Here is a 26,043-nt window from a genome sequence, read left to right on the forward strand (position 1 = left end):
CGCGGGATCGAATACCGGCCACGGCGGCCGCATTTCGATGGGGGCGAAATGCGAAAACACCCGTGTGCTTAGATTTAGGTGCACGTTAAAGAACCCCAGGTGGTCCAAATTTCCGGAGTCCTCCACTACGGCGTGCCTCATAATCAGAAAGTGGTTTTGGCACGTAAAACCCCAAATATTGAATGCAGCAGGCTTTCGCCTTCACATGTTAAGGGAGTGTTATTTCTTCAGTGGCTACTGCATCATATTGGATAAACATCTGGTCCCTTAGGAACGTTGCCAGTTCTGTTCTATTGGGAATAAATCTTTGCCCGCAACCTGAACAAAAGAAACAGGTGTGCCCGTGTTGTCTGCGCTGTTTTTTCTTCAGTATGTATGTCGATGTGTTCAATCGACTAGCCCGAACCAGCACTCTTATGGTACAATACCGCAATATCATCACTGGGGAGGATCGGTCATAAACCCGCGTCTCTTGTCTGTGGCACGCTCTTTGAGTGCTTATGTGTGAGGGAGAGTACGTAGCCTGCGAAAAATTGATGAGTATGACTGAGAACGGTTTCCGTAATCCACCCGGTCAGACGTCTTGTCGTTCATATGTACAGCTTGTCCCACGTAACTTGAGCCAAAGTTTTAAAAATGAAAGGCACTCCGGCCGCGAGTTGAACCGAATGCATAATGTTGGCACTGGCCTAGAGTTACTCAGGCTTTTTTATTTTCCCCTTAACTAACGGATTAGTTATGTTTAATTAATCAACTTCTTAAGTATTGGCTGCAGACCTCAAGTGTGATACGCAGTCATAGAGCACCTTGAGAAACAGCTCGCTAAATTGTTTCCAACACGATATATCTCACATGGTCATTTTTTCCGCGTTCCAAAGAAATCCCGCGAAACGTGAAAAAATACCGCATGACGGGGCGCTTGCGCACTGTTATTGTGCTGCTCTCAAGCGTGTGATGAATGAACAAGGTTGGCTGCAGCGAGACTGGCCCGCGACAGGGCCTTGTGCCTGGTGTAGGTATCTGGGCATGCGGCTTTTATCGCATGACGGCGCAAATGCATGCTGCTGGTCGACCGCCAGCAAGGCAGACGACGATTATTGTTGTACACTCTCAAGCAAAATTACACCCTTTTTCCACACAACGATAATCGTTATCTGTCTTGTCCGCATTTCCTTTCTTCAACGCGGCGAGCCCGGTACTTTCCAGTAACGAACGACATGCGCGTTATCAACATGACATAGCATTGCCGACAGAAAAGTAGAGGGCGCGGTAACCTTAGACGAGTAGCACATAGGGCACACACGCCGTGCATGCGGCGTTCTGTCAAGTATTGAACCAATTAGCACTTCTATAAAAATTACTGCGGTGAATCCCCAACGGGACTTGTCAGGTAATGTGTAACTTCCAGTCGCTCATCTTGCACTCAAGATGACTCAGTGTGCTGCAAGTATTGCACTGACCTGTTGCAGTCACCAAATTGGTGAATCTAATTAGTCGGAATTATTATTGGGCGAAATTAACGTAATCGTAATTAATCTGAGTTAAGGTGAAGTAATGCAACATCAATTAATCATTATCCTTAGAGATCTTCATTGGACTTAAGTAATGTGACCGTAATTATTAGTTAGCTTAGGTCGTATTAATTACCCTTAATTGTTCACGATTAGCCTTCGCCAATTTAATGATAATTGTAATGATGCTTAACCCGCCGTGGTTGCTCAGTGGCTGTGGTGTAGGGCTGCTGAGCACGAGGTCGCGGGATCGAATCCCGGCCACGGCGGTCGCATTTCGATGGGGGCGAAATGCGAAAACACCCGTGTGCTTAGATTTAGGTGCACGTTAAGGAACCCCAGGTGGTCGAAATTTCCGGAGTCCTCCACTACGGCGTGCCTCATAATCAGAAAGTGGTTTTGGCACGTAAAACCCCATAATGTATGTATGTAATGATGCTTATTAAGTATCCTTTTTTTAACCTTAATTACTTTCACTTATGCTGGTCACATTAACCCTGTGGTTACTTAATTAGTAATTACTTTCCGTTAGCCTTCCTTGTCCATTAGTCCGACGGAGTCTTATTTAGCTTTAATTCTTCGTAATTAATCTTTGTAGACCTGTTCAGTGCTCACTATGTATAGTCATAACCATGCATCTCAGTAGTCGTACATAGTCATAAGGCATTCTCATGCATACCTCCATAGGATCCCATGCATACTTATAGAGTGCATCGTGTCACGTGTTGCAGATAGACGGGACAGAATTCCGAAGGAAGTAGCCGTATAATGCTTTACGCATTAAAAACTGTTGATCTCGGACTTTCACCACTTCAAGCAGTTTGCTGTGCCGCGTGCCATAGCCACTCAGTGATTTGCGAAGGTTTACACGAAAAAGGGGCGCTCCTGCACCGCGATGCAAGCCAAGCTACGGTACAGTGTAGCTACGGTGCCAGTATCAAGCGAGGCTAATTTGCGCACGCCGCCAGAATAGCGGACGACACGCTGTAGGTGCCGCCTCTGGCACTCAATCATGGAGGAGGGAAAACATAGGAGGGAGCATACCGCAACGCGATTGAAGCTAACCTGGTGGCCCAACACGTGATCGCACGTCAAAGTGCGCGGCTAGTTTTAGTGTTCCTGCTCTGCAGGCAGAGCCACGGCAGGGCGGCCGAACAAACGCGCACCGAATTAAAACCACTGGCGTAGCTACTGGTACAGTGTACTAGTACTACGGGGAACCAAACGCCTCAGCACATTTGGATTCCTTCTCTGATCTCAGCGCAAGAGGTCACGTGTTGGGCCACCACTGCGGCTTCGCGGAGCGTTCTCTTGCCAAGGCTGGCTGCGGGACGTAATGCTGCCTCCTGTATTTTTCATTCCTTGATGCACTCAACGCACCTGCGCAGTTCTCCAGGCGGCCGCTGAGCACGGCGTAAAGCCCCTGCATCTACGCGCGGAAACGTGTATGGAGGGGCTTTAAGCACGGCCACGCGCTCGCGTGTTTCCCCCCCTAAGAGTGGACGACCCTATACATTATGCATGGAAATGGGCTTCCTTATTGGCAATATGTATTAGCTGCTTCTGCCTACTATGCTGCGATTGCGGGATTGACGCCGGTCAGCCTTCAAGTAATTCTGCGACTAAATTCCAAGGTACGCGCTTCCTAAATTAATTACTGAATTTTAGTTAATGCGTTTCCTGATTAGTGGGTCACACGCCATTCTTGGCCGCCGCAGGCTCGCATGATTTGTTTTTCTCCTCTAGACTTTCGGGCTGATTATGCGCAGCAATGCGTTCTGAAAACGGGGCACGCGAACGAGAAATCTGTGCATTTGGCGGTTATACGGTGTCTCTTCGGAAAAGCGTCAGTGGTATTCGCTTTCTCAGCATGCCTCACAGTTCTCAATGAATACTAGCGTGGCAGAAGTCCACGGACGGGCCCGGTATCTGAAAGGCTGACCTTGGACTTGCGCCTAACGAGCGCACTTTCCGCGCCATACCGGCACAGAGGTTGCTTCTGTTGTTTGCTTTTATCGTTCTAAATTCCACACCCGAGGCCGTACTTTTCGTGGCTGGATGTTGTCGTTACAGTAGTCGAGGACGCTTTCTTGGACCTCTTTCATCCAGATTTTTTCCCAGCTTCGCCGCCGATGATGCGGCGCTGCCGATGTAAGCTTCACGGGGACGCTCAAACGGTGGCGGAACGCGAGAAGATTGACGCCGGGTACTCTCATTCCTGACCCGATTCCGCGCCGTGCCTCGCGATTTCTTGTTTTGTTTCGGTCCAGAAGAGCGACGTACCAGGGGTCAGGCGTGCGTCCTGTTGTGTACGGCTGTTCCGCGCCTCTGCGACTTGTCCCGAGCCTCTCTGCGTCGGTGCAACGCGTGCAAAGAGCGACGCACGCTGCCGTACAGTGTCCGCATTCTAGCAGGGCACAGGTTTCTCGACGGCGTCGCGCGAGCACGCCGCGGTGTTTCCAACTGTCTGCCGCCCATCTAGCACGGCGCCGCTGCTGCCTGCCACCCGCCGCGTGTCTTTGGCCCTTCGTTCGAGACTTTCCGCTCTCGGCGGCCGAGATCGACTCGGTTGAGCCTGGAGGCGGCGCTCCTTTGGCTGGCGGCACGCCCGCCACCCTGTGGCTCGTGCGATTTCGGCCCGTTTTCATTCACCGACACGCCAGCTGTCTTCGCCCGTCTGCCGGGCGCATGCCATTGCGCCAGCGGTAGTAGAGTGGCGCGTGACCTAAACAGATGCGTTGGCAAACAGGCGCGAAAAGTGTGCTCTTTCGCTCTCATTCAGGCCCCTTGCCAAGGGCTTGCGCCGGTGCCGCTGTCACTGGCCAAGTTCCGCTAAGTTCCCCCTGCGTGGGACGAGGGAATGCCTGCCGCCCCCACCCTTCCCAGCATGCACAGAATGTCTGCTCTCGCTTGGTGCGCGGGCAGTTTTGCGTTCCGGCGCCTTCCGTCGGCACGGTTTATGGGCCGCCGGTTATTTACGACCGGATCAGGGTTTCGGCGGCGGGCGCTCTGTGCTGCCGTCGGGAAGCCGGCGTGTTCCCCTTCTCCGCTTCCTATCGCCCTTGTGCGATGACATCATTTCCTCTTCCTAGTTTTGACTGGCTCTCCTGCCAACGCTGGCACGCTCTTGAGCCAGAACGGTCGACGTCGACCGTTATTATGGCGCCGCATTTTCACATATGTGGTCTCGGGCATGAAATTGCCTTTAAAGCTGTTATAGTTGGAAATAATAGTACTACGTGTAAGCAGCAAGCTGTCTAGATGCACGCCAAAAATAGCTTTATGAGGTCTCCGGCTCTTACGCAACTCTTTTTCACCTTACGATGTAAAGCGTTTCCCTGTCTCTAATGTGTACCAATCGAGCCCCTCGGTTTCCCTTTTCTCGTTCATTCGTAGCGAGGATCTCAAATCTGGCAGCTTCGATGTCATTAGGTAACATGCGAGGGTTTATTAGCCACGTGCCTGCTCTCCCAAGTTCACGTGTTACGTGGCGCCATCAGGCAAAAAAAAAAAAAAAGGATGTTCCACATTCTCCCGTCATGGCACTGACTGGCGTTGGCTAACACTGCCAGGGCTAGATCTACTACACATAAATACCCAAGACAGTGGCAGGCCTGGTAGCCGTCGCTGTAGCACGATTGGTAGTGCAACGCTCGCGTAATGCTGATGTTGTTGATTCGGCTCCCACCGGCGGCTAGTTAGCTTTTCGTTCACTTTGATTTCCCCGTTCTTCACTATGTTATACATTTCAGTTTAAACCGCAACTAATTACCTCTATGCTTTCCTTGTCGTCATTGTCTGTCGGCTTTGCTGTCTCGGTAGTGTTACTTCTGGCTAGTGCACAGCACCTCAATGTTGCTTCGGTAGCGCGGTGCTGCTCCGCGGTTCTCAATTGATGGCGAAGACGTTTGGGCAGGAAATGAGCCGTGCAAATGTTAAATGCTGTATACATTATGCAGGCATATTACTATTGTAATTATTACTATTCAAATTAGCGAAAACTGTGGTTGTATTGAGTTGACTACCTCTTGCAGTGAATCAAAGTAATTGCTGTTTCATTGACGTGGGCAGGCAGCACTTAGAAAGTGCAGAGCGTGTTGCGGACTCGATAGGGAGAGATATGCGTATATTAAGGGAGGAGGTGACGTACTCAGTACAATGCAGGTCTCAGCGGTTTGTGTAGTTGCGCTGCCGAATGCGCGATGGTCGGTGTTTCGATTCTCTGCTCCGCCGGCTGCGTTCGGGTCCGGCTGGAATCTAGAAACGCCCGTCTAGCTACTTCGGCGCAGGCTAATGCCAAGTAGTGTGTACTAATCCTGAGCCCTCAGCTAAAGCGTCCCCCGTAGCCCAGGTGTAGCTTTGGGACGTAGAACCCCACCAATAACTGCATAAAGATAACTCAGACGCAGATTTCGGCTTCGCGCTTTGTTTGTATCTTCGAGGGACAGGTGTCGAGGCTACACGTCATTCTGGTGGAGTTAGACGACTTACTCGTTTCGCTGGGAGCGCGTTCTGCGTTAAATGCGACGCGAATTTACCGTTTTGCTGCTCGCGGGCGACACTGACCTGCGACAATCGCTTAAAGTGGCGCGAAACCTGCATGCATGACGGAAGCTCTCAAACTTTTACGCTAGCTTCCGTACCCGACGTCTGAGTTAATTGCAGCTGCCGCAGACTTTGGCTGTGCAACCGGTCGCTTTCGGTCAGGTGTTTTCAGCCTTTGCCTTTTGCGCTGCCCGATCCAGTGCTCCGCGGACATGCACTGCACCAAGCAAAGAGGAGTAATCGGCTCGGTGCAAGGAATTTTTCTGGAGCCTTTCTGGAGGTTTGAGCTTCTGCAGCAAGGTTTCTGCCAACGAGGTGATGACCGAACGAGGAAATCCGGCATTTAAAAGCCGCTGGACCTAATGCTCGAAACTAGACTGGAGCTAGTGAACACAAGTCCTTCTAAGCGCCGACCCTAGGCAGAGCGTCGCTATACCTCTTCTAACAATTTTCGAGTGGGCAGAGTTGTATATAATGCAAGAGTTGTTTTTGCGCTTGCGGAGAATAGCGTCAGCAGACATGTTCATTAACAAAACCTAATGTTTGAATCTAAACACTGCAGCTCATTATGAGTTGGAAGCTCATGTGAAAGAGATAGGCCAGTACCATGGAATTAAGCTCCAAAAACATCCAAAACTTCGTTAATTTGTTAATCGCTCCCTTGTCGGCGCACTGCGTTCGTTCGCAAAATTAAACGCTCGTTTGGACAATTGTTACTCAGTGCACTTCTGATCAGTATGCAATTGTTCATACTGGCCTGCTTCACCTTGAACGCAAGGAAAATGGTAAAAAAAAAAAGGATATATTCCGTTTCATACATCGCGTGCAACTCTGTGCAAAGACTCTACGTGGTGGCTGCGTTCTTACCAACGAATAGTTGGATGCTTTTGTCACCAATTACGTGAGTGTTCTGTCTTTAGATTCCGTATTCAATAAAAGTAGTTCATAAAAAGCAACAAATTCTTATTATATGGCTCCTAATACGTTGTTTTAGATAATTTAGCTTTTCGTTATGTTCCTTTTCGCGTTTTTCATTTGGAGCCCGTCGCAGTAGCTTCGCGCGTGTGCTCGTACCAGATAGTGTTTAAACTCAGGGGTGCTATTCATCGGCGAATTTGCCATCTTGTCAGCTCTGATTGGCCCAGAGGGCTGTGGCTACAACCTCTCTGATTGGCTCAAAATGCCGCCATTACAGACTTTGACAATATGGCGGAATGCAGCGGTGTGCAGAAAAGCAGCCCAGGGAACGGGCCTCTAGTGATACATTTTGATGACTAAACTTCTTGCGTAGCGTCCACAGCGTGGCACGCGAAATATGAAACGTAGTCATTGGACTGCATCAAAGGCACACCGGGCATGCCCGACATGGCTTCTTGCTTAAAAGGCCTGGAAGCTGGCTGCAAGCTGCCTCGCATGCGTGTGATTGCAGCGCGCATACATGTGCGAAATAACGTGGTCAAGGGCTTCGATGGGAGGAGTCTTGTCGGCAGGGCCTTACGAAGCTCCAGTGAACTTTTGCGACTCGTTTCGAAAGGCTCCCTTTCCTGCGCATCAATTTTAGCTTGCCTCTTGTTACCCCAAGGACCTCGATCACTTGCGACGAGGAATGTCGCGTCAGCTCACGAGGACCCTCGTTTAGCACAGCCTCCTGACGCGGCCATCGAAGGGCTGCAATTCGAGTCGCTCAGGCGGAGAGTGGGCCGGTGCATCGGCTCGTGTCGTTTTGTCCCATTTTTTCATTGCAAGGCGCGCACAGCAAGAGCGGTATCTGATTGCAGTGAGAGGGCGCAGTGGGCTTGCCCCTCTCTTCTGGTCTCGTGTTCGTGCGTGAGCTCGTTGGAATCGTCGTCGTATTTCGTGGTGAGCCTAATGGGCAGATCTCCGCACATCTTCTCGTTATCCTGTGCGCGCCCACCCCCTTGCTCGTGGTTTGGGCTTTAATACGAATCTAGAGCGAATACTTTCCTTCCGACTTGTGCGAGGAATTAACGAGGTTCGTGAAGGACCTTCTGGAAGGATCGCGCCTAATGCACGTGAAGAACATACTAAACATATGTCATGTCATAGGTTCAGGTGACATGACATGGCGACACATACGAAGTGTTCGTGTTTCATTGCAGCTCGGCAACACATTAGCAGATGAACGCCTCTTGCACTCACGGGCCGAGTAGTTCAGTGGCACAACATCGAGCTGAGTGGAGCATGCGCGACGTTGTTGGCGTTGACTAAGGTGCGGTTGATCACCATCGTGCTAGTTTCGAGGCACGTACCGTATTTATGCGCCACAGGTGCGCTTGTGCTACGCTGCCAGTGATTCTGGGAAAATGTTGAAAACGGGCAAGTGCGGACGCTGCTCTTCCGAGCGGTCTCGAGAAAGAAAAGCCCGCCGTCAGTTGCCAGCGGAAAAGTGACTCGGGAACCGAGGCACGCGGGTACACGCCCGCACAGGACCAGTTATCCCCTCCCGCCTCCTTTCGCAACGCCGGATGGCAAACCGCTCGATCTGTATGCGCCTGCAGGCTTGCTCTTGTTGCACCAAGCCGCGGATTCGAGAAGCGCACGCGCTGTTCTTGTGCGCCCTGCACTGACTGCAGTGAATTGTTGCACGGGGTACGTGCGTTCTGGCGCTCAAACGGCGTGGCAAAGCTTGATTTTCATTTAGACTTCTTTCGCACTTTTTTCCGGTTTTCTTTTTTAAATAGCTGTGGATTGTGGGTCAGTTTGTTGAACGTATACCACGGCGTACGACTTCAGATGCGACTGAAGGTGTTCATTCATCTTCCGCGAAATCGAAGCGGTGGGAGGCACCGCGGTCGGTGGCGAAGTTGCGACTGGCATCCCGGCGTCGGCTCTTCGTGTACTGGGGCCGTCTCCGCTCGTCCTTCGTGGCCTTTCGCTGGGTAGTCGCGGCCGTGACGTAAGTGTCGGTGGCATGCGCCTCTTCCGGCCATTCTGTAGCGACGGGTGCGATGGCCTACTCACCCTCTCCTCCGCGGTGGAGGTATTTCGCCAGGGGATTCCCCTCGGTCAGCGGAAATAGGAAAGGCCGGGGCAGCGCATGCTCTGGGAGCTGCGCATATCTAATCGCAGCGCACGAACGTTGTGTGTACTTTGTGGGCGCTGCGTCACTCCGAGCGAACCCGTTTTTTTTTAACTTGCTGTGCGAACGAGTTCTTCGATTGTTTTGGTTTTCATATGTTGACCAATACGCTACGACAGCGACATTTTGGCGTAACGGAACCCTATAACCGTTACCGCACCCATGCCATGTGCCGCCTGCTCATGCGCAATAGCTAGCTGGCGCGCTGCTGGCACCTGGCAAGGGCGGTAGCGATGCAGCGGTTGCTGTGTGCTGAGTGAACGCGTTATTCTACATTGCGAAAGCGTTCGTTGTACGAAAATTTTACTACGATGCATACACGCGCATTGCAATGTCTTCCTTTGACTGCAGCAGGCTCTACGCTGTCCCGAAGATTGTGAAAGCTTCTTTCCGTATAGGATGCCACTACCAGTGTACTTAATCTCTATTGTGTTGCACCATGAATGTCGCCCTCATTGGAACAGTCTCCGTGTCTGGGAAAACCTGGCTGCGGCGGCCGCATATAAACCGCCTTGCCGCGAGCGGTCGATCCCGGCGATAACGGCGGCGCGACGGCGAGAAAGCCAGTGAGGAAGGCCGAAAACAAAATGTGAAGTGAAAATATTGATTGGAGTTGAATATCCTAAAACTATGACTGACGCCGAAGTGTACATCTTTATTTTCAAGCTGTCTACTTCAGTCTTTGCATTCCGAAACCTTTTGCGACCCGCGTGTCTGACTCGGCGATCATTCGTGACTTCCAGTAGCGCCTTCATTTTTTTGTTGGTGAATTCTAACGTAAATTCAGCCCGTTGAATGTTCTGTAGTAGATCGAGTGCACCTGTGAGAATTACGAAAAGTATGGCCGCCGTCACGTGCAGGTGTGCCAGCGCTTGCTGTAGACGCTGCGTCAAGGCTCGGCGCCCCTTCATTGTTCGGTCCGTTCTTGAGCATGCACAGGCCACTTCCAGCGAGAGAGGCCTGCTGGGCTTCGGACTTCGAACCGCCTCGCGCCTAGATCGATTGCGCCTGGCGTATCTTGCGCGAAAGCACGTCGGACCACAAGGCACACGAGCGTGCTCCCGACCACCGTTCGTCGAATCTGCCGCGGGAGGTCCTGGCCCTGCGGGACTTGCCATCGTGCCGGTCTCGTTCGACGATTTTTCCTAACCCGCGACTGTTTTGCTTTTACGTGCGCGTGGTCGTTGCACGCTCACACTTGTTTCTGGGCATTGTGTGCGCCGAGCAACGTCGAGTTTCCAATACTAGTATCGATCCATTACCGCGCTTGGCGTCACAGGACACAGTGGGCGCGGCAGAGGTACGCGTCGTCTTTCGTGCGGCGCTAAACGCAGTAATGACTGCGTCGACAGAGCCCCGCTTCCCGCCATAATAATCGCGTCGAAGGGAGCCCCCTCGCCGCAGTCTAGCCTTCGCGTGGCCACCATAGCGCGGGACAAAGGGCGCCGTGGCCATCGCGGCGGCCAGACGCAACATGCTGAGTGAGCGCCGGCAGCGAGTGGCTGTGTTGGGCTTGCGACCGATTTCCGGAGCGCAGGGCTCCTCCGAGGACTCGGAAACTTCGATTTTCCTGCCTGGCGCCGTTGCTGTTTTTCCTCCGGGGAAACCGCTGCCAATCCCCCCGCGGAGTCCCTTGGCGCGCCTCATTAAAGCCCGCGCATGCGCCCTGCAAATAGAATGGCCTGTCCGTTCTTTTTATGTCTCGCTGGCCTTGAACGTGCACCAGGTGCGGTGCACTGCGCCAGGAAGCTTGCCACGTTAGAACTAAGTACTCTAGCGCAGGACTAGGCCAAGTTTGTTCAAAGCATGAATCCTTGCCCTGAAGCTCCACTTGTTGGAGTTTGGTGTTTGTACACATAGGTGGTGCGCACGGCAATCCAAGTGTTTTCGTTAGGGGAGCATCTCTAATAAAACTGAGTTTGTACTAGCAAATGATGGTGTGTTGGCTGCCACCAAGAGTTACAATTTGTACTTTCTGTGAAAATCGTAACAGCTGGCATTCATTTTTCTGCCATGAAATTTCCACTTTCGTTGTTTTTGAGATCTTTTATATAGAAAATTGTCGTTTATGTAAATGTGGAACTGTGAACAAATTCGAATGAAGTCATGCATGTACACATCTTGCTCAAGGCATCCGAAACATTTTATAAAGCTCCATTTTGGAAAAGTTCTTTGACATAGGGGGAGGGTAGCACAAGCATCTTGTTAGGTGATTAGGCTTTTATTTTTATGGTACAGAACATTGAAGGTGAAGATGCTAGCTTTCTAATTGTCCCATAATCTGTTCTTTAAACTGGCTTGAATTCAACAATACCAAATATTATACCTGCATCAAACCAAGAACTAGGCTTCAGTCTTTCACACAATATGCATAGCTTGTCCTAAATGAGGTACTCAATATTAGTGGTGACATAGTTGGACTACGCGCATTATGCTAATCTCTAGTTTTATCCTTAAGTGGGCTCATTTTGAATTCTTCCTTCATTTTCAGGTCTGCTGTGCAAGTTTATGTGAGCTTTTCTGGGATTGGATTATCTTTTGTGGTGGATGGTTATGACTAGTTAATCTGTGGAGTTCGTGTCGAGTTAAGGTAAAATAGTGTTCAGGGCACCATTTGCAAATGGGCTTGCACTTTTGAGATATTTGTAGGATAAAAAAAAGGGATATTTGCTCATAATCTTACTGTTTTTTGTGATTGGAATGTTGCACCACTAAGCATGGGTGTTGGGAGCACATTCAGTGTCTACCATCAAAAAAACCTGTAATTTTCAGGGAATTAATGAAAAATTATGGGAAAATACAGGAAAATTTTTCTTTTCTTTGCATTAGGGAAATTGGTATCTACAGTAGTTATGCCACAGCTATACTGTTTCATACTTAGCAGGCAATGCTAGTGAGGGTCGCTGGCCCAGCTGAAGACCTGAGAGAATAGCTTTTGCCTTTTGAGATGCAAATTTACATCAGCCATGTGGTAGACAATTTTTTTTGTATGTTTGGATCTTAACACACATTGTAATTTACATCACTTTTATTAAGTAGGATTTAAAGTTGCCTTTGAGGCCTGTTCAAAACTTAATTTACTGTTTTGATAAAAATGTTTTTGTTTTTTTCAATGGAGCATTCGTTTTTTAGGAGAAAGTTGAGTGGGCTGATTTTGAACTCAGACAATTTCTAATTCCGTTTACTTCAACAACACACACAATATTCGGTTGCTTGCTATGCTGATTATGCTGATTTTATGTGTACCCAAAATCTTAGGCAAACATCCATCTGTCCTTGTCCTTCCGTTTTTCCCACATGAATCCACATCCTGTCTGTAATTTGTGAAACTGATGTGAAAAAACAATTTATTGCTTTATTTTGGACCATTTCAAAGAATGGAAAGCTTGGGAATGGGAAATGTTAGTAAACTTTTCAGTTGAACTTGGGTCTCCTGGGTCTGGAAGGCTGTCCCTTACTTAGCCAGTGGGTCCTCGCACCAGTAACACTTCACAGTGTAGATAACTTTTATTTAACATGCCACAAATTGGCAGCAGTGCCCAGGCATTTGAACTGGCGTATACTAGTGCCATTGCTGTCTAAAATGTTTTTGCAGAAAAAAATAAAAATAAAAAAAACGAATTTTGCTTTCTGAAGAGCAAAGGTGGATGAACTAGCAGGGAGCAGTGCAGTGTTCTAAAAGGTGGAAGTAAGCATAGATGAAATGCTACCGCCACGACCATGCAATAAAAAAAAGGAAAACAAGTTAATAAATTTCTGCTCTTGTTCAGAGATATCGAAATGAGTGGCCACTGCTGGTAGACATTGTCAGCTTTTGGAACATATATTATTGTTCTTTGCCACTGACATATAATGTTCATGGATGTAGTAAAGCACAGCACACAGTTCATGTTCTAGCTGTATGTTGAACACAAGAGTATGAATGGAGCTTGTTTGGCTTCGCTGAAAAGTGATAAAAATGCTGGGAGATGCTGCTGTGTATTTTCTTTGCTGAGTGGAGGTTTAATTCTGCTGGCCTACACCTGGCTTACACTTCAATCTTATTTGTGCTCAGGTTTAAATACTGAGTGAAGCAAGACATCAATGCTAAGTGACCTTATTTCATTACCCTTCTTAAAAAGAAATCTTGTCACATTGAAGAAGCATTGCCTTCTTGTAGTGCCAAAAAACAGGAATGCTAGCTACATGCTAAATATGCTTTTGTATTAGTAACCTTTTACAAAACAGATAGGAGCTGTTATTTTCTGTGACCATGTGGAGATGTGTTAATAGTATTTGTTAACATTATGTTGCCTTTATTATCAGGTATGTCATTCTTTGAAAGCAGTCATCTAGTGAGGTGTTTTTTTATGGGCAGCTTTATCTGCAGCTCTGCAGTTTCTTGTAGACCCACTTAAAGGATCTGAAACTACAGCACTGCAGCAGGTGTGAGGTCACTTACATGCCGGTACTGAAGCAATTTGACAGCAAAGTGATGAGGATGGATCTTTTTTGGTCTTTCCCTGACGTGACACAGGTCATTCATGCATTTGTTTGAAGGGGCTCTGCTTTGGCATTGGTTCTCATTTGTGGCAAAACGGTAAAGATATGGAAACATAGGGACCATTTCTGAAACTATGAAGCTGGTTGTGTCTTTGTATGAGGCTCCCTGTGACACCATGTGGGAATATTCATGTTACGATTTGGCACATCTTCTGGTAATCTGCATGACTTGTGAACCTCACTAGATTTGCATGTTGCAAGAATTCACTGTGTACAGGAATTTACCTTGCATGTACAGTCCTTGCAGTGACATCTTTATCAATTTAGCTACAGTACAAGTGTCCAAGGGACAAAATTGCCTTGAGCTTCTGGTTCTGTGGGGGCATGTATTACATTTTTCTGTATCAGGCACTCTGGTGGGATGGCATAAAAATGAGCTGCTTATGCAGAACACTAGTGAAGATGGTGATTCAAAACTGAATAGCATGTTTCTAAAAGAAAAGTAGCTTCTTGGCATGCTTCTTTTTTTTGCCTGGTCCTGTGACAATGGGGGAAGTGTAGATAGAGTGATTGAAATGTGGAATGTTGAAAGTGCTGTCCAGGTAGCTGGGCTTTTGTCTCTATAGACACAGAAACAAGTTTTGTTTACTGGACAAAGCTGTGTTGGTTAAAATAACCATATTTTGTTTCATAGTGGAGCAGAAGAAAAAGGAAATGGCATGCCTTTTTGTCTTGTTTTTGAGCCACAGAAATTTTTACATAAGCCCCATTCACAGTTCGCTAGGATAGTCATCTTATTATTGTGCTGGTTGATGTCATGTGTGTTGGGTGCTTGAATGTCAGCTAGTGAGGAAACAATAGTTTGTAAGAATGTTTGGGAATACTGGCACAGATCTTCAAAGTGTGATGATTTCTTATTGCACTTTTTTATTCTAACTACTGTCTTGGTATATGCTGTAACTATTAACACCTTTCAACACTTACTATTCTAGTACGTCACAGAATTTTTGAATAAATTAGATTTCGAGCTCATTTCAGTCTGTTACTGATTTCTGCTTCTGTCTACATCTTCAGTCTACTTGTATTTTTGAATACAATTTTTTACGGTTGTAGTGAGAGTAGATAGAGGGGTTTCTTGGAGCTTTTGTTACCATATTCTTACCGGCTTCACTGCTAGATGCTAATGGCTTTTTGTGGTTTCCTACTTGAACTATGCAGAGAAGGAGCGGCAACGAATCATCATCCGGATAGCGGACGTGAACGATGAGCCTCCCTACTTTATCAACCGGCCGATTCCGATGCAGGCTGTTGTACAGTTGAATGCCCCGGCCGGCACTCCTGTCTTCAAGTTGCAGGCCAGGGATCCGGACACGGACCACAATATTCGCTACTCTATTGTGCGCGACAGGAGTAAGTCCCTTTGCACTTCATACTTGTGTTTGAATAGAGCACAATGTTAAGAAGCATTTGTAAATAATGTTTTGTCCAGCATTCCCCATTATATTTTAAAAGTCACAAGACATCTTGATTGTTGACTTCTTTGTTCTGTAGGTTAAATTAAGTATTCTTACAATTCAATCGCTGCACTATTTTTTAATAAACTTTTTCTGAGCCTTCAATGTTTAAAGGTCTCATGTTGCATTTGATCTTCAAGCACTTCAAAGATCTCCTAGTATGCATGTGTTTTAAGTATGCAGATATAGGTAATAGTAACTGCAACATTCTTTGAAATTGATGCCTTTGTTTTATATCTTGGAACTATTTATAAGCCTTTCATTTTTGTTCTGGTGCAGGTGGCAACAGGTTTGACGTGGACCCGCACTCGGGTGAGGTGGTGACCCTGGGCAATGCACCGTTCATGCTGGACAAGGAGTATGTGCTATATGTCAAGGCTGAAGATCTGAATGGCCAGGTTGGAGATAGACAGCACCAGTCAACACGAGAAGAACGCCTCTCAGTGGTTGGTGGCAAGCGCCAACCTCAGTTTTATGTGCCCTTCTATGAAGCTGTGATACCGGAGAATCAAAAGAAAGACTCGGAGTGAGTTACCCAACAACTTCCAAAACTGATTGCTGCACATGTTATTACATTATCAAAACACTGGCAATTCTTTGCTGTACTGTATTGCTGGATCAGGTATTTTAATCAGCCTTAGCGACCTCAACAGATTTTTATGTCACGTATACACTGAGGAGTGGGGAATTTTGTTGTCATAGCTGTAAACTATTGTTAACAATGGTTTACTGTTTGAAACGATCGGCTTCACATCACTTTAAACATAATTTCATTCAACATGGAAGTACCACAAGCTTCTTCTAATCATTGCATATTACTCGTTCTGATGCATGATGGTGCACTTGCATGTTTATGCATGTTGTGGCGTTTTGCACATGTTTAGGTTCATGTTTCAAAAATAATTTAATGAAATGTTAGGTGCATTGTTATCACTATTGTATAAAGATTAGAAGCACTTGTTGTTCGAGGTGTTGGTGGATATTAGCACAGTTTTATACCTGTGTGAACAAACGATCAGAGAAAGCAAACAAGGACAGGTGTGGCTGTCCTTGTTTGCTCTCTCTGTGATCGTTTGTTCGTGCAGTTGTAAAACTGTTTGCGTTTGCTGTTGTATAAAGAGTTAAATCATTTGCTACTACTTTATTAGGTAATTAGTGCAACACTTAAAGAAAAGCTGATGGCTCTCTTGCTGGTGTACAATATGCAGCATTGAAAAACTAAAATGGGGAAAGAAATACCTGGATGAGTGAGCATTATGATGTATCTCAGTGTTGTAGAAATGAGTGATATCACAAGTTTTGAGTATATTGTACTGGTAGGCTTGAAAAAAATTAGAATTTCCTTGCTTTTGTAAGCCAGATTTGTATACGACACTCTCAACTAAATTGTAGTTGCCACTTGCAGTAAATTTTTTTCTTTGGTGTTGTGGTTACACTTAGACAGTTTTGTGTGTCACAGTGTTTGCCAATCTCGTATGCTCAAAGAAAAACTCCATTTGTTCTGTGGAGCATTACACCTTTGTGACCAGTAAACTGACTCGTAATGTTTGAAACTTGTAATAAATATTCTAGTAAGTATATATGCCTTAAGTTCTTGCCATATTTGTGGAGCTCATGGTAAAATTAATATTTGCTTTACTCTTGCTTGTTCATCTCAGCATCATCGAGGTGAAGGCCAAATCTTTTGCCGATCGGGAAATTCGGTACACCCTGCGAGCCCAGGGCAAGGGAGCTGGTACCTTCAACATCGGACCTACCAGCGGAGTGGTGAAGTTGGCCAAGGAGCTTGACTATGAAGACCTCAGGCAGCCAAAGTCATACTCACTAATTGTGACCGCAACTGAAGATTCCGGAGGATTTTCAACATCAGTTGAAGTGAGCGAAAATTGAATTGTCCAGGTTTAACTTCGAGACCTCATGACACGACTCACACAGTGTGGGGAAATTGAGGAGCTGGCCAGTTGAGGAATGGGAGTTCTCCACATGCCTGCAGAGACATACGTTTCTTATGCTCTAATAGGGACTGAAATGTTTTGGACATCTTATGCTTGTTGGGTAGAAAGGAACCCCCTCCCCCTTCCCTCCCCATTTTAGCTGCAGGTAGTATCAAGAACAGCCTTTACTGACCTTCCTCCTCTATAGAGAAATTTGATCGCTGCATGAAGCCCTCGGCATAAGGCCACATAGGGTTGCACACATCTTTTCAATACTAGGAAATGTGAGAGAAAGAGCAGGTTAGAACACTGAAAGCAGTGGAACTTGCCACACAGCTTTTAAAGAGAGGTTTATTTTAACAAGATACCTGGCCTTATCATTGCACTTGGTCTAGATTAATAAAGCTGAAGACTCAGCAGCATCCCTTGGGGAATAATGCAGTTCAAACCCTCAATAATGAAAACCCTCAAGATTGAAATTCTCGTGGCAACAAAGAAATCTGGTGCCCCTGGTGAACGTCCATAGAGTTCAGTGCATTTGCTCTCTCTCGGCAGTGAAGATATTTTAAAAAGCAGTCTTGGATCAATGGAATTTCCTTCCCCGATGGTTTCGTTATTGCGGGTTTCTACACATAACTTGTAATTTTCTTCCAAATTTTTCAGAAAAAAGTGGTGGAAACGATGCATCATGCAGACATATATGCTGCAGCTCTTCATGCCATATCTCAGCTGTAATTGATGACTGACTACCTCCTGGCTGTTCCCTTCAATAGTTGACTACTTGGTTGCTTTGTACTTTGTGCTTCATAGTAACACTTTTGTCAGCTCTTGTGTTCTAAGAAATGCATTTTATCGTAGTCGCAATTTATACGTATGCCTGAGGCACATTTGCGCCATCGTCATTGTGCTGCCATGGTGTCGTGCATGTGTGGCCTGTGCGTGGTGCAGTAGAAGCTCTTCAGCGACCATTTGGCAACAAGAACTGTGAAGCCAAGTGCATGCACTGTCACGCTTTGCTTAATTGGCTCTGCTGGATCCAGGGCAGTATTCTGGCTTCCGCTGCTGGTATTAGCGCTGTGCGCACACACGTCCCTGTTCAGCAGCTATGTGTACACCAGGCAACAATGGCCTTAGCAGAACGGACAGTTAATGTGTGACGCCTGCAATGCTACTGGCAACACTCCTGTTCCTGGCCGCTGGCAATGCTGCTGGCCAGTGCTCCGAGATACTTTCAGTGCAATGCTAAACTATGATATCGCTTTCAGTGTGTTTCGTCCTTGGGTGAAACTGCCAATTTTAAAAAATAATGTTCCAAATAGACAGGTCTTACAGCTTTGTTGATGATATCTTCTGCTTTTTCTTGTTTTTTTCTATTTCAGCTAACAATCAAAGTTACTGATGTGAATGACAATGCTCCACGATTTGAACTGCCAGATTATCAAGCCCACAATGTTGATGAAGACATCGCAGTGGGAACATCTATACTTCAAGGTGAGGGTTTGGCTAAATCATCATTGCTATGTGTAATAGAGTATGTGGCCATCAAAAATTGCCACTGGCACTATGGTGGACAGCACTTGCATAGAGAGAAATTGGGATCAGCAGTGCCTGAAGAAGCTCCAGTGTGAAGGTGAAATGCCTGGCGACATCTTCTTCTTTAAAAGAATTTGACAGCTTACAAAGCAATATCCAGCTTTGCATTCACAAAAGGTTGTGTTATGTGAAGCCTATATATGCTTAATGACACCTTAAAGCCTTGGTCTAACTCATTTTATAAATTGGGCCATATAGATACTAAATGACTTGTAGAGACGAGTTTCTTGAATCATAGACAACTCTGTGGCAGAGGGAAAAGTAGGGTGTTTAGAAAGACTGAGCAGGGCCACATGAACCACACAAAAGCTTGTGAAAATATAATTTGCTTTTATATTTTCTGGTTATCAGAGATTGTTTTCTTTCTTTTTCACTTGACAAGATTTATACACGATGCTTGCTAGTGAGAAGTACTTAAGCTAGTATTTACTGATACATACTATGTGTAATTTATTTAGTGGCCAAGACGTGCACATTTCTGACTGTTTTCATGTGCCTTGGTCACAGTTGAAGATGTATTTATTAAAGTTCCTGTGTGGGCAAACGTGCTTGTTCTTGCAGTGTCGGCAACGGATATGGACACAGGCCGCAATGCTGAACTGACATACTCGCTCGACAAGGAAGATTTCACCATCGACAGCAGGGGTGTGGTGTACTCCAACCGGCGGCTCGATGCTGATGTGAACAACACATATGTGTTGACTGTGCGTGCCACGGACCGGGGGGAGCCACCATTGACTGGCACTGCCACAATACGCATCTACACGGAAAACAAAAACGATGAGTCACCAAAGTTCAGCCAAGATGTCTACACGCCAAATGTAGATGAAAATGCTGGGCCCAGCACTCTTGTGACCACTGTAGTGGCCAGTGACAAGGATGGCGACAACATCCTCTTTGGATTTGTCAACAGTGGCACTACGTCTGGCATGTTCCAGATTGAAGAGAGGACAGGTAACATGAACTGCTTAGTTTAAGCGATACGGTTGTTTGTAAAGCTCTAAGCATGCAAATTTACTACTTGCTTCTCTTAATAGGACTGTATCTGCCCATAGGTGCTAGGAGCCAGATTATTATTACCAAATACATACTGTCGATGTTGAACTTTTAGATATCAGGGCACACTTTTCCTGAAACAAGTTTTTGCACTGCTTCCTGCTGTGTGCTTGTGCTTGTTCAATAATCAGTCAGTGTAGTGAAATTCAGTTATATGTTATTTATTTGTACATACTGCAGCCCTATCGGGCTATTGGAGGAGTGGGTATGAAAAGCAGAACAATGACAAATAACAAAGGCAATATGAACAATACAGACACAATGAAAATAACTACCCATTCAATGGTCACTAAAAATAAGTTTAAAGGCAGAGAGCGAGTATTACCAGGCATAGAATTCCAATATCCAATAACACAGGGAAAGAAACAATATTTAAAAGTGCCTGTACAGACAAAAGGCACTATGCTTAGGTGATGGTGACTTCTAGTATTGGATGGTTTAGCAGGAGTTAGATAATTATCTGATGAAATCCAGCAAGAGAAGTTAATGCAGTGCAGAAACTTTAGCGATTCTGTGCGTCGGCGATCTGAGAGCGGTGGATGGAAGCGCTGCAGAAGGTGAAAGATCTCTATCGAACCTGCAGCATATGAAGCAGACTGCTTTCTTTTGGATGGCCTTGATTTGATTAGTGCAACATTGCTTGTGTGGATTTCAGACAGGCAAAGCATATTCTAGTAAAGGCCGAATTAGAGATTTATACATCAGTAGTTTGCTATACCTTCGGACTGGGATCAGCATGTGGTGCAGATAGCCTAACTTATTCAGTGCCTTTGAGGTTATTAAATCTGTGTTTGGGCCAAGACATTCTGGGTGTGAAAATAAGACCAAAGTATTTATATTCACTAACGCTCTGAATGGGGCTATTACCAATTTTGTAAGAAAAAAAACGGAAGATGTGGTTTTATTAGTAAGTCATAATGATGGTTTTATGGATGTTAATTGTCATTTGCCAGGTAGCACACCAAAAGCTAAAATAAGTGATTTTTGAAGCTGTAAATGATAAAGGCAGGAAATTTTATGGTGATACGCAGTCATCAGCATACAAATGTAAATTTGAGGTTATGTGACGAGGCAAATCATTTATCCTTAGCATTTATTATTAGTCAAACCTGCATATATATCAAATTTGGGTATATTGAATGATTGTCTATATCGAACAGTCATAACACCCCTTCGGAAATCCCATGCAAATGTGTAGCACAGTACTATGCATATATCAAACTCGCGTGTACTACCACATTCAGTATGTCAAACGCTGCACTGTGATACTCCCCTGCAAGTGCGCTTCTCCTAACGAGACTGTAATCACTTCTCGCGTTATTAGAAATATTCATGTTCACGAAATGGCACTGTTTTGGCAGGTGCTGTCAAGGCATTAAATATGAAAGGCAGCACCTGCCATGGAGGAAAAGTTAGCAAGGTGTGTGCCTCAAAATACAGAGGGCTCGTGTAGCAAGGATCTTATTTGCATTCCATAATGCTGGATTTGCTTTAGAAATATTCGCTGCATTACAATGGTGTAATGTGGTGAAGCATACTGATAGGTGGAACTGGTTATTGTGCAGTGAAGCAAACTACTTGTTGTGGAAAGAGCATGAACACATAATTTTAAGGCCTCCCAGTCTGATAAACATGCTCCACAAGAAATGGATGGCCCTCGATCTTTTTTTACTCAGTGGCTCTGAGCATATGATAGGTAAATTTCCGCTTTTCATGTTGCCAGGAGTCTGTCCCAGATGTGAGTTTTCAGATAGCTACAGAGAGGCATATTTTAGATTTCGGATTGTCAATATATCAAACTATTTCGCGATCCCCTTAGAGTTTGATATATTGGGGTTCGACTGTATTGTTTCATTGCTCTCTTGTGCAAGGCTTTGAAAACATTCTAATTCACATTCTTGAGGTCACGCTTAATGGTATAAATGAAATCTTTATGGTCCTTTTTTTTCTTTGTTTTCACATTTTGGCATCATTAGCAAGTAGATTTGCGGTCATAGTCAGCAATTTTGTTTTCGTGCGTCCCAAAAACGGCAAGATTTGCGTGAGAGCATACTGTGATATAGGTTTCCTTTATTTGCAGGTGTTATTCGGCTCATCAATGGTCCCATACACCTGGACAAAGACAAATATGAGCTGAATGTGACAGCACGGGATGATGGTGCCTGCTGTCGTAATGGGGCGTTGACCCCTCATACAAGCACAGCCCTTGTGGTTGTGTTCATTACGGATGTGAATGACAACAAGCCTGTTTTTGAGGAGTGCCAGACGTACACACCAAAGGTAGAAGAGGGTGCACAGAGTGGAACATCAGTCATCAAGGTAAGTCTGTAAAAATGCATAAGGCACTGCCTCTTTGGTGGAGTCATTTAAATGACTGCACATTGTCTATTTTTTTGATGTGATGTATTATTATACATTCATAGTTTTGCCTGTGCATTTATTACATGACAGTTTAAAGAGCTCTGCAAAACAACTCTCTAATGTAGCTTTTCCTTTTTTTCTGTTAACTTCTCATTCTATCATTGGAAAGGTTTTAATTTTGTCCTTGGGCATCTGTAAGGCCTGCTATGAATTGCAATCTACTGATGACCATTAAGAAATATAAAAAAAGTCTGATTGACCTGACCATTTGTTTTATCGTGACCGATCTTATACTCCTCTACTCTACGATGACGCCTTTTGCTGTAACCACTTGTAGATTGTATTGTTATAAGTGGACTGTAATACCAGGCCAGCCATTTGCATTTGTGTGGAGCCATTTTAATCTTTCCTTTGCTGCCAATGCACATGTGGTTTAGCTCTTTGCTTCTCAAGGTAGCCAACCACTGTTAACCTTGATCTTTAGTGGCACAATAGGGGATGTGTGAAATTCTGCAAATGCACTTCCTCACTCGTATTGTTGGGTTTATGTTGGAGGTTGCCCTGGAAGCAGAAATAAGACGGGAGAGCATGAGTTGGTGCCGTTATCTTTGCCACCATCTCACATGTGGAAGACTGTCATAAGTGCGGTTGAGAGTCTGCACAGCAGTCTGGATGAAGATAGATTCAAGATGCAAATGTGGTGTATGTCTCTTTTTTTTTTTGTAATAATGTGTGCCTGGCCTCAGTATACTTCATCCCCAAAAGATACCGTGTGCACAGCATTGCTGTTAAAGGCAGTGTTTTTCTTTTTGAAATTGTTGACATGTTGCTACAACCTTAGCCTAAATTTCCACTTTTGCGAATGTACACCTGCTTGCACTCTGCACATGGCACCATGTGGACGACACCAGAAAAGTCTTCCTTGTTGGTTTTATCTGACATTTACCAGCGCATTGGAAGGAGCATGTGCCACATGCACATTGTACAAGTGGGCGATTCACTCGAACTCGGAACGTAAGGGATGGTAGTGTGTTTATGCAGTGGATGAGAGGCGGGAACACTCTGACGCACTCTGAACCGCAGTGACGGCAGCCTCTTCGAATCTACACAACCTTCTACTCTTTCAAATTATTCTCATTGGGAACAAGGCTCTTGTGTGAGAGCCGAAACATATTTTAATATTTTCTTCCCCCTTGGTCAGCGTTCTTTTTTTTTTTTTTTGTGCTGTGGCCTTGTAGCAGCCATACGAGAGAAGTGGAAAAGCACAGCTATACCCATTCTTGTGGCAAGAGCTGCTCGGAAAGCAGTGCAAGCCACTGGTTCAGCCAGTGGCTGATTGAGCTGAAGACAACAAATGAGGGCAAGACCAATACATTCAAAAAAGCTTTTTCACACATGTCTGGCGTCAAGCACAAGCAGGAGGCATCAGAGCGAAGTTAGCAATGGCATGAAAGGCACTGGATGGCAACATTGTTCTCAAAAGGAAAAGTCAGTCTATACTGCTGCATGGATGCATGGCATGGACAGATCACTGGAAGGGAGCCACATCCTGCAGACTGCTGCAGCGGTGTATGTCAGAGCCTTGGGGCTCTCTGAGCTAGGGGCATTTGAAAATGTCCAGCTGAATATAAGTGGCCCATTTCGACCTGTCGAATAGCCATGTCCTGGCAAGAACACTCCAGAGTAATCATTTAGTCGCGTATGGTATAAGCTGTGGCTTTTTTGTTCATATTGAAGAAGAAATTTTGAGACCTTTAGAAAAATGATGCCGTTTTCATTCTGTAGGAGAGCAATTTGATGTGACAGCCATGTTATTCCATTCTATATCATGCTTCAAATGTTTCCTATTTTATTTGTGTGACCAAATGCTTGAATATTTGTGCACTGACATATCTTACTAATTTTAATTCTAGCTTTTTAATTAAAATGTGATTTGTTTGCAGCAGTATTCCATGCTTATGATGTGATTCAGAGTGCTAATGATATCTGTGTACATGTTATATAATACTAATGCCCTATTACAATATTTATGAAGGTCCTATTTTTAGTATAAGAACGGCATTTTCTGACTGGAGCACTACGCTTTGCTAAGCAGTGGGATTCGTGGTCTCATAGTCACTGCTTGGCTTCTTAGGTGAAAGCAAGAGATCTTGACAAGGGTCACAATGGTCAAGTACGCTACTCCATTGTCCAGCAGCCTAATCAGAAAGGCACAAAGTTCAGTGTTGATGAGCTCACTGGAGAAATCAGGACAAACAAGGTAAGAGGGCTCATTCATGTTCGTGTGTACCCTCTCCTATTCTGTTTTTCTGTACACAAACCCTTGCTATATTCTGCATCTTATGATGGAAGAGAGGCTGGCCTTGCGAGTTGTAACTTTGATTTGCCGTATCCATAGCCATGGAAACGCATGGCATGTCTGGTGTTGTGGCCTGCCGATAACAGTGGAACAAGCCTATTACTATAGTGCCTAGAACATACTGGCTAGTGTGCCGTGCACCCGCTCTTTTCAATGGAGGAGCGTGGCGTCGCCTGCAATGAATGCCCACGGTGGCCGACAGAGGTCGTTGCCACAAGGGTGGGTGCAGACTATGCGTGCCGTCTGCTTCGCGTATCAGTTTCTCAGCTGTTGCGTCGGTTTCTATGTTGGCATTTTCAGTGTTATTACAGCGTTGCGTGTTTGTTCTTGGTGTTGTCAAAGAGTGAGTGCGTCGCTGCTGTGTTCGTGTGCCTGTCATTACAAGAACTATGCGGCGGCGGTGAAAAAATGACGAAGAGACAGTGCAAGGAGAGGACCTGCTTTGTGCCATTGTGTCGAAGCGGTTACCGCTCGAACAAAGAGCATGTATTCTTGTTCACTACACCACTGATACGAAGTGGCAGCAGAATGTGCAAGAATGATCAGGAGAGCGGACAGAAGGCCGGCACCAACTGCTGTGGTTTGTGAAAAACATTTCAAAAACAGCTTAGTCGAGCGCGCATTCTCTATCACTGTGAACGGCTTGTCCACGAGATTCCCCGCAATAAACCACACCTGAAACCCTACGCTATACCCACGATATTTCCTGAGTATTCTAAGCATGCACCTTACTTTCCGTGAGTACCAGGGGAAAAAAAAAAACAAGAGAAAAGGAGCAGTAGTGCTTTGATCTACTATACTGTTATGTTGCACAAAAGATCACTGCCCAAAATTCTTGACCACAGTGTGCAGGCTTCCTTTGCGTAAGTAAAGCTGAAGCTAGTGCCGACGCTGCTTCACTATTGCACTGCGCATTTTGACAATGGAGGCCTTGTCTATCTTAGTCAGACCTTGTCAACCGCTGTGAAGGCCGTGGAAGATGCTTTTACTGTGTTCTTTAGCAAAAACAAGTTACATGTAGCGAGACTAGCTGATTTTTCTGGTCAGCTGCAGACACTGGCCTTTTCCCAACTAGGGTGCCCAGAGCATGAAAAACGAGCTTTGCCAACACTTGTGAAGTTCTATGTTTTCTTGGGGTTTCGTCTTTTTTGTAAAAGGCATCAACAAAGAGAGGGAAGCGCAAAGGCAATGACGGAAGCTCTTTAAACTGTGTCACTGCCACTAGATCTATCTTTATGTATGTGTGCATTATCTCATCTAGGGCTGTCTTATATGCCCGCGTTTGACTGTTGTTACGCGAGAGTAAAATATTTGTTACGCTTAAATGAAAGATCTGTTTCCCATTTTCGTTCGCTTATATAAAAGAAATCTGCACGTGTGTACCAGGTATTAAAAAATGTATAGTACACAGAACACCACGTGCAGTCCATTTTACAGGCAAATTTTTTTTACTTATTATCCTATCCTTGTGGCCCAATGGGCATTATGAGGAGATGGGCACATGGTTTACAGACAATCAAAAACATTCAAACCTATCAGGACAACAATAGGCAGAAATAGCAGCAAATAAAATAAAAAGGACAGCGAA

General features: G+C 45.6%; 1 protein-coding gene across 10 annotated transcripts in view; it reads left to right on the top strand.

Annotated features, from left to right (window-relative positions):
• CadN (neural cadherin) overlaps positions 1-26,043 on the top strand; it is a 340,879-nt gene that overhangs the window by 32,857 nt on the left and 281,979 nt on the right. For all 10 annotated transcript variants that reach the window (XR_012829742.1, XM_075700558.1, XM_075700567.1 and 7 more), the window contains exons 3-9: positions 14,857-15,048; positions 15,432-15,678; positions 16,811-17,027; positions 18,466-18,577; positions 19,241-19,633; positions 21,816-22,054; positions 24,231-24,356. Coding sequence is in view for 9 of the 10 variants with exons in the window: in XM_075700558.1 (XP_075556673.1) it covers positions 14,857-15,048; positions 15,432-15,678; positions 16,811-17,027; positions 18,466-18,577; positions 19,241-19,633; positions 21,816-22,054; positions 24,231-24,356 (1,526 nt within the window). In the remaining variant the exon portion in view is untranslated. The remainder of the gene's footprint in view (positions 1-14,856; positions 15,049-15,431; positions 15,679-16,810; positions 17,028-18,465; positions 18,578-19,240; positions 19,634-21,815; positions 22,055-24,230; positions 24,357-26,043) is intronic.

This window comes from Dermacentor variabilis, chromosome 1, assembly GCF_050947875.1.
Source record: "Dermacentor variabilis isolate Ectoservices chromosome 1, ASM5094787v1, whole genome shotgun sequence".
Taxonomy (NCBI): Eukaryota; Metazoa; Arthropoda; class Arachnida; order Ixodida; family Ixodidae; genus Dermacentor; species Dermacentor variabilis.